Source organism: Histoplasma capsulatum, genomic scaffold (genome assembly GCF_000149585.1).
Source record: "Histoplasma capsulatum NAm1 scaffold_2 genomic scaffold, whole genome shotgun sequence".
NCBI lineage: Eukaryota > Fungi > Ascomycota > Eurotiomycetes > Onygenales > Ajellomycetaceae > Histoplasma > Histoplasma mississippiense.
In genome coordinates this window covers 1,843,333-1,851,867 of record NW_001813981.1, presented here as the reverse complement: position 1 = coordinate 1,851,867, position 8,535 = coordinate 1,843,333, and the positions used below count along the sequence as shown (strand labels likewise).

Below are 8,535 nucleotides of genomic sequence, written 5' to 3'. Positions count from 1 at the left end.
TTCACTGGTATCTGCCTCGAGAGCGACGACATCACTGTCCCATTCAATGAAGACGCGCAACATGACTTCCAGATATTTTGGCTCATTGTTGAAAAACAAGCTAATGACTTTGACGCCACGGATTTTGCAGAGCGTGTATAGAATCATGCAGATTGCCCTGGGCAAAGGAATCAGAGGGCCCATGGCGGCTCTCCTCTGCATCGAAACGTTCGATGACGCGAGCACATATTGAGCTCTGTGCACTTCCAGATACGCTAAGAATGCATCCACTAGGTTTGATAGTATTTCTTGCAGATAGGGATCTAAAAGCTGTGGCCATTCTTGAAATGGTTCCAACTAAGATTGTCCACCAAAGGGAGAAGAAGAACACGCCCAAATGGGGAATGTTAGAATAGTCCATAGATTATAGCCATATATATATTATATATATATAAACACTACTATTTCCCTTCATGAGACAGAATTATAAACTTACGAGAGTTATCAGTTTTAAAGCCTTGCGAACTTGTGCTAGCCGATGGACCTCACGGCCGCCACCAGGACGCGATTTCCAGAGGAGCAGGGCGAGTTTTGATCTTGCTTCTCGTATCAAATCATTAGAAGCACGCTGGAGTTTAATGTCTCTGTCCTGAGGAGCATCCATATTTTGAGTTCACTTTTCAACTGTCTTTCTCTTTGGTTTTTACTCCAACAGCAGATTCGTGGTTTGCTTCTTAGAAGAGGTCCATCCCTTCCAAAACACGTGACTTATATTGCAACTGGGGGATTATCTCTAAGGATGATGCACAATCTCATTGCTACACATAGAACTGGATTCTATTCGATGCTCACGATTCATAGTGAAGTGGATTTGAAGACAATACATTCTGCAATCTCATGGCCTACAAAGTAAAAACACGGAAGAAAAAAACTGAGGGGTATAAACCAAAGTGCTTCTTAATTCCATATCATCCGGTCCGTATTCATGTCTTTCGTCATAAGCACATACCAATCGTAAGACATACAAAGCAGAAAAGAAACAGAAAACGAATAAGCTTAACGACATTCGAGCTCAAGCAAACGGAGATTGAGTTTTATCATTCAGTCCAGCAACAGTGCATACCACCACGATCGAGTGGCCCATGCCATGACATAGCTGCTCAATTGAATAGCACCAACGAGCTATTCCTGGAGAAAGATAACTACGGAGTATATCTTTCGATATTAGGCCAACGTAATACCTAGAGATCCGGGTCCACCGAATCGGCCTCATTGCAATCCATCCACATCACGTCCCCCTGCCCTTCCACTTCTAATTGAGCCATTGTCTTCCGCATCCGTACAACAGCAATGGCAACAGCGAACGAATTCCACACATCCTGGGCAATCTCGCCAAAATCAAATTGCGAGATGAATTTGGCAGAGAACCTTGAGTCCAGGATAGGGTGTACCTTGGGGTCTGAGTTTAGGGTGAGAAGGGCAACGATTGGCCCGCAGACCAGAAACCCGGTAATAACGGGAAATGAGCGACTGGAATATCGGTTAGCGCTGTCGCATCGATCATTTTCATCATTCTTGGTGTTGTTCTTCTTTTCATCGAAACTGGTTTCGACACTAGGAGCTACTTTCCAAGCCACGCGGTAACGATTGGCTAACATGACTAGCCGGTGATTTAGGGTTTGGAGGGCATCGCGAGTGGATTCGGATGGTTTAAGAGAATATATAGCGTGAACGGGAATTGCATTTGGACGATTGAGGAAGTTAGAATCATATAATGCCCATTTAATATATCTCGTAATGGCGCGACGGATAACTGGCTCGGGGCGAAGGTGGACTGATTGGCGGTCCCTGACTTGACCGCCAAGCTCAAAGAGATCGGTGAGAGCATTGATAGCTGGCATACAGTTAGTTTGAAAAAATAGTGATAAGAGAATAGCAGTGTGCGAGAAAGATTTTGAATATATGTAGTCTTACCACGAAAGTTTGAGCCACCAGTCGCATTTATGTACGGAGGGGTAATATCTCCAGGGAGTCCAAACAACGATTCAGGAAGGGTGCTGAAATCCAGTTGCCAATTGCTAGGCACGAGAGGTTCGAATCCTCTCATTGCAAGGCGATAGAAGAGATCCTCCTCCGCTTCGGCCCAGTGGCCCTTCGGTAATTTAATAGCAGCAACCCAGCGTTCCGCTCTCTCTAGAGAGAAATCAAATGCCACTTCTTTCCTTTCATTTTTGCTCACAATGTGCTGCTTCCCCACGACCTCCTCTTCGCTTAGCTCGTTTTCCACGGCCTGATGGACGATGCTCTTGGTAAGATTCTTGTCCACAGCGTGTGGTGAAGGGTGGTAAGTGCCGTCTGTGTCACAAGAGGTCTTCGAGCCACGGTTTACCTTATCCGGACGCGGGTGCATTAGGAGAACCTCATCATCGCCATCGGCTCCCAAATCATCGGTGGTAATCTGGGATTCCACGTCTGCATCGTCACAGACATTGGGCTCGTCATTGGCTATATCCGAACCTTCAGCGCCACTTTCAACTCCAGAGCATGCCATTAACTCAGTATCGTCAACGCCAAGTGTATCACCCTCAAGCAAATCCCGCTCCTCATGCAGCTGTGATGCTGTCGTCTCTCGATCGCCCACATACACCAAGCCCTCGCCGACCCGTCGTTTTTTGGCTGGAGTAGCCTCATCCACCGCAATCGTATCGCCCTCAAGATCATACTCGCTGTCGCTGATTTGAGTTCCCGATTGAGGGCCACGACGATCAAAACCCAATTTCCTCTTCAGGCCCGACTTAGCTGGAGTTGGAAGTTGCATAAAGTTCCTGTAAGCGTCTTTGGGTGTCTCCATGATTTCACTCATCTTGGAAGCATGGTATCCCGTTTTCCCTTGCGGGTTTACAAACTCGATTCCGTCCCCGCTTGTTCCTCCAAATTGGCTGGACGTGGTGCTTGACAACCAATCTTGCGTCTTGGATGTGGGACTCATTGAACGACGGTGTAAGACTCTTGTAAATGATGGCGCATACGTCTCGGTTGCGCTGGTCGTGGGAGAAAGAGGTCGTGGCTGTGGCCGTTCGAGAGGGGATTTCTTGGGGGTCAGAAACGAAGAGAGAGATTGGCGGAAAGCCGAGAGGTAGCCCATCTTCTTTTATGGATTCAATCGCAAGGTCCATAAACAGTCAAGTTCTCTGAAAGAAATCTACGATATGAAAGAAGGCAAACAATGAAGAAACGTTGCCTTGGTATTTCCGGTCGAAGAAAGCAAGGGGATGGGTCAGATTGAACTATAGTCCTTGGTTGGCTTTGTCCGAAAGCAAGTATCGGGCGTGAACTGGAGGAAGGTGGGACGAATTCATTATGAGATTAATGTATGGCTTGCTGTTGTGTTGTCAAGGAACAGCAAGGACAGTGAAGTGAAAAGTGGAAGAATTTGGTGTTGCTCGTGAATTCAAGGAACGCGATTAACCTGCATGGCACGCGATGATGTTGGTTCCCCAGGCAGCTGCCAATTTAACCTAACAGGGTTTAGTGCGGCGTTGCTATACTGAAGCCCTACGCAGGCATGTGAAGAGAAATAAATAATAATCCGTTTATGTAGAGCTTCGAAGGGGTATATCTCAAATATCTTACGGAACAAGGACACTTCAAGGGAGAGAAGATAAAAAATAACTCTAAAGCACAAACAGACAGTGATTGTTATATACGTTACCCCTTTGACCTCCATCATCTTTTCTCACTGTACACTGAGATTCAATCATTTTGTGACAGCCCTCGATCAACGAAGAGAATTTCATTGTTTGGATATTTGCAATGGAACAAGGAATGACTAAGCCCGCGTTTGGTCGTCCCACTCGACCCACACTCCGAGACAAGGCCCATCCTCTGGGGAAGGAGGGAAGCTAGAAAGGAACAAATAGGAAAAATAGAAAAGAATAGAAAAGTTAAAATGAAATTATATGAACTAACAGGAACAAGTGTAGGTGCAGGGAGATATAATAATAATTAGGTAGATGTAATTTTGAGAAGATTAATCAATGAAAATTCGGACCGTGGTGTTGTATCAGCAGAACTTTGGAAACAAAAGTTCAAAAAAGCCTAAGAAAAGTCCACCACCTCCGAATCGATGTACTGTAAGTCTGTTGTAAATTAGTTGGGTGCAGGCGCTCTTTTCCTTTTTTCTTTTTTTTCTTTTTTCAACAAAAAAATTATTATCAAAATAAGCCTATGTATCGCCGCCTACCTAAGCAATATGGCTCTGGGACACTCAGGCACGCTCGACGGTGTTCATTCGTCTGGAGTCCAGCTCTTCCTCCCCCCCCCTTGACGGCCGCTAAGCTGAGGGAATGTATGTATATATGCAGGTATATACTTTTTGTTTCAATCATGGGAAGTAATCTTCGTTAAATATGGGGGTGTCCGTCTTTGATTGGATAATGGGAATTAAATTTTTGATAAGAGGCGTAGTGATAAAGGGTCTGTGATACTCATTTCAAAATAGACAATGTAAAAGAGAAATTTGAAGAGAAAAAGAGGAGAGAAAGAAGAAACCTGAGAAGGATAATGTAAATTCCAAAAGAGGGAGATGGTGGGGAAAAATCTGGGAATCCCGATGTGACAGAATTGTTTTAGTTCCTGGAGCAAATCAATTAAACAAAATCGGCGAAATACGAGAAGCCGCGGAATTCCTCTTGCATCGCTTGCGAGAGGACTGTGAAATTGTAAGTAAATGTACAAAATCTAGAAAGACTAACATTGAATGGAATCGGTTGGACGTACCAGATTGTACAGGAGTCAACACAGGCGTCACGCTTGTAAACTCTTGATCGAAGTTACTTGTATCCGTTGGGTTAGAGATGGTCGGGCAGAATGGTGGAGGCACGCGTTTATGGTATACATCATCCCAGTTAATGTTTCTGAAGAATGCATGGGACATGATCTCTTGCGCGTCTGTTGGTCCAGATCCAAGTCTCATTTCCGGCTCGTGAGTCAATAGCTTCTGTAAAATCGACACAGAATCGCGGGGCATATGGATTGGGTAGAGAGGCTCATCTGCCAAGATTGCATCGTAGATTTCGTCTTCGTCTTCGCCACGGAAAGGGGATTGCTGGAGAAGCATCTGGTAAATGAGGACGCCAAACGCCCACCAATCGACCGCGCGTCCGTACTTTTTGTCCAAGAGAATCTGTACAGAATGTGAGTACAGACAAGATTACATGCAAGATTTCAATAGCGGGACATACTTCTGGTGCCATGAATTCAGGGGTGCCACAGAATGTGCTGGTGGTACAGCCGTACCACATTTCCTCCTTGCACAACCCGTAGTCGGCAATTTTGATGTGGCCGTCCAGCGTTAGCAGAATGTTATCAAGTTTTAAATCACGGTAGATTACGCCGTTCTCATGGAAATATTTTAACGCCAAGCAGACCTCAGCGGCGTAAAACCTGGAATATTATTAGCGCGGGTCAAACTCCTGCTTCTTAAGCGCATATAAATTGTAGGAGAAACTTACTGTGCACGTTTCAAGCCAAACTGACCACGTTGAATATGAAGCATGAGATCACCGCCAGAAATATATTCCATGACGAAATAGACACGAGTTTCCGTCTGGAAGCATGCATGGAGATTAAGTAAGAAGGGATGTCGCTCCTTATTAGCAATCAAGAACACCCGTTTTTCAGACTTCGTACTCTCCACTTCATCATTCTCAATAATAAATTCCTTCTTTAATACTTTAATAGCGTATAGTTTCTTAGAAGATTTCGTCTCGGCCAGCATAACCTTGCCAAAATTCCCCTTTCCAAGAACAGCCAGGAAGTTGAAATGGTCCAGGCCAACTTTAGGCTTCGGTTGTTGTGGTGGCTGCTGCGTGGCGACCGGTCCGGACTGGGGTTCTTTCACAGGGAGTGCGGACATGGGAGGTTGCGATGTAAGCGGTGTGTGCTGGGAGTGGCCATATTGCAAGGGAGGTGGGGCAACCTGTAGAGGGGGAAGCTGTGGTGCCTGGCCGTATGTACCTATGCTCGCGTAGGCGCTCGGATCATAGTGGGCATGTGATGGCGGCTGCTGTTGGGGTTGACGGGCGGCATCTGCGATGCCACGAGGATCCGTTTGATACTGATCAGCTGGTCGAACCCCAGGGTACTCTCCGGCCCTTTCATAGGCCGTGGGAGGCCCAGGCTGTGAGGGTGGACGCATACCCGTTGCGGCTGCAGCGGCAGCGGCCGCTGCATTTGAGGAACCACGGGGAGGGTGACTCTGTCTGGATGACGCAACCGGTGACTGAGGCGTGTAGGAGCTATGGGCCGCGCTGATTGCCTCTGCGGAAGCAAGTTTCAGGGGCTGTCCATACCCAGGATCTGGTGGTTTCTGTCCACTTTCTCCTGCTGGTTGTGGGCGGCCAGGTGGACGTAAGGTGCGGTTACTCATTCCAGATGCGCTTTTGTTATGATTTTTGGTTTGAATAAGAGTCTCTAAGATTTGGTTGGCAACTTCCATTGACATGCCACAAAAGTCTGGAACGAGATGCGCGCACTGCGCATGGCATGTAAGACTGCATTCTAGTGGGAATGTCAGTAATCATGGAATCGACAAAAAAACATATCGACAGAGTTTGACAATACCTGAGCATTTTTTGGCATTTTTCCGCCCAAAAGGCAATAGGTAGCCACAATGGCAACACCAACTAGCAGAGATATTCGAATAACCCTCGAATCGATGGGGAATACGATGGTTGATTTTCTCCTCGTCTGGATCGGTTTCGTAATTCGCCTTGCTGATACACTTGGTGACGACTTTCGGGTAACATTTTTTGTGACATGTGTACTTGCAATCTGCACACTGCATGCCTGCAGCATACTTCAAGAAATCTCCACAGAGAGCGCAACGCATAATGTTATAGAACTGTTGTGTAACGAATTTATGTCCCTGTTTCTCATGGACCTCTTCCTTCTTCTGGCGAACAGCACCCTGTCGATTGAGACCAATGTCAAATGGCCGTCGATCCTTTAATTGTTTTGCTATAAGTTGGTTAGCAATAGGTTATCAAAAGTGCTTATCGAAGACTTACCAAAGCTCATTGTGAGATGTATTCTACCAACAGGCTCTAGCGCGAACCATGAATCAATCATCACGGTTGCATTCTGAGCTATATGCTGGGCGTTGGGTCCTGCTTGTGAACCCCCACCAAACGAGGGCTGCGAAACGCTATGGAATTGAGCATCTGGTCTGATTCCACTGGGCCCTCCGTGTTCCATTTTGTCAGCGGAGACCCATCCGGATGCGTTGAACTCCGACTCTATCTTTTTCCGCCGCATCTCTTCCGAAATGTCGGATATTCGAATCCAAAGCATTCCAATTGGAGTTGGACGATCTCCAGCCTTGTCATAAACCGTAAGCTCGATCTCGTTGGCTTTGTCGATATCTACATTGAAAGTTTCCTCAGTCCATTTATCGCTTCTAGTTGCTCTAGTTTTTGCCTTAATCGCGTCTTCTACTTTCATTATAACGAATGTTTCAGGGCCTCGTGAAAACCGAGAGCTTGCTGCATGGTCAACGTCTTTCACTGCGTGGATGCGCATTGTTAAATGACCGGTAAGGGGCTTTCTAATATTTGGCGAATTCAGACTCTCATCTACAATGCATCCACGTTAGTCACACAGAGAATGAAGACGGGAAAAGAGTATAAACCAGTGTAGGTGAGGACAAACCATCGGGATGATCCGTAGAGGATGCGATGTCAACGTGGAGATCTTCATATCTTTTCAGAGCCTGCTTTAAAAGCCTGATTTTCTGGATGCTCTCGATTCGCCGTCCCTCGGCATCCGCTCTGCTCTTCCGGTCTCCCTCATCTTGATACAACCGAACCATCTTCTCAATCCCGTCTTTGTATTGCTTCTCAACACTAAGTTTGAATTCTAACTGTGATAACATAAGTTGGATTTTCGGTCCAAGGTATGGAGTGTCATATTTAATCAAATCTGGTACGACGGAATAACCCTGTTAGCTAAAGTCTACATCACAATAAACCCGCTGGGCCTTCAGGTAGCTTTTAGTGACATATTACGACAACTTGCCTAGTTTGCTAAAATTTGGCCGGGCCTTTGGTATGGAAGTATCAGGCCTAGGGTCCCCATATGGAGCACGGGGCGGCATAGCTCCAGTTCCACCCTGGCTATATCCTCCCGGGCCGACATCCCCATAGTCACCTCTGTCATTGGAAGCATAGCGACCGCCATCATCCTTGGGAGGAGGTGGAGGTCCACTGCCATAACCACGGGACGCGCCTCGAGGACTTGCCGGAGAGCCAGGTTGGTCGGGAGATTGGCCGCCATCACGGCCCATTTTGCGAATCTGGAGTTCCCGCATCTTCTCCTCCAAGTAGACGATATTCTTGCGACTGTCGCGGATATTTGCATCAACTCGCTGCTGTACCAGGGGGTTATCTGTCGATTGTCGCATGTTGGTTGCCGCGGTTATAAGGGCCTTTTCCCGCTCGATCTTTGCGGTATACCGTATCCATGATTTCATCGTCTCCGTCTATTTTTGATGTCTAG

The 8,535-nt window shown here is 46.6% G+C and overlaps 2 protein-coding genes across 2 annotated transcripts; both read right to left on the bottom strand.

Moving 5' to 3' along the window:
- Positions 1-1,220: 1,220 nt before the first annotated feature.
- On the bottom strand, positions 1,221-3,124 carry HCAG_02637 (predicted protein; the record flags this gene model as incomplete). The annotated part of the gene is made up of 2 exons (XM_001542416.1): positions 1,221-1,873; positions 1,954-3,124. The coding sequence occupies 2 exons, from the start codon at positions 3,122-3,124 to the stop codon at positions 1,221-1,223; spliced, it is 1,824 nt and encodes a 607-aa protein (XP_001542466.1).
- Positions 3,125-4,628: 1,504 nt separating this feature from the next.
- HCAG_02636 (hypothetical protein) lies at positions 4,629-8,509 on the bottom strand (the record flags this gene model as incomplete). The annotated part of the gene is made up of 8 exons (XM_001542415.1): positions 4,629-4,690; positions 4,759-5,164; positions 5,223-5,424; positions 5,493-6,540; positions 6,667-6,999; positions 7,050-7,613; positions 7,690-7,883; positions 8,046-8,509. 8 exons carry the CDS (start codon positions 8,507-8,509, stop codon positions 4,629-4,631), a joined length of 3,273 nt encoding a protein of 1,090 aa, XP_001542465.1.
- Between the last annotated feature and the right edge of the window lie 26 nt (positions 8,510-8,535).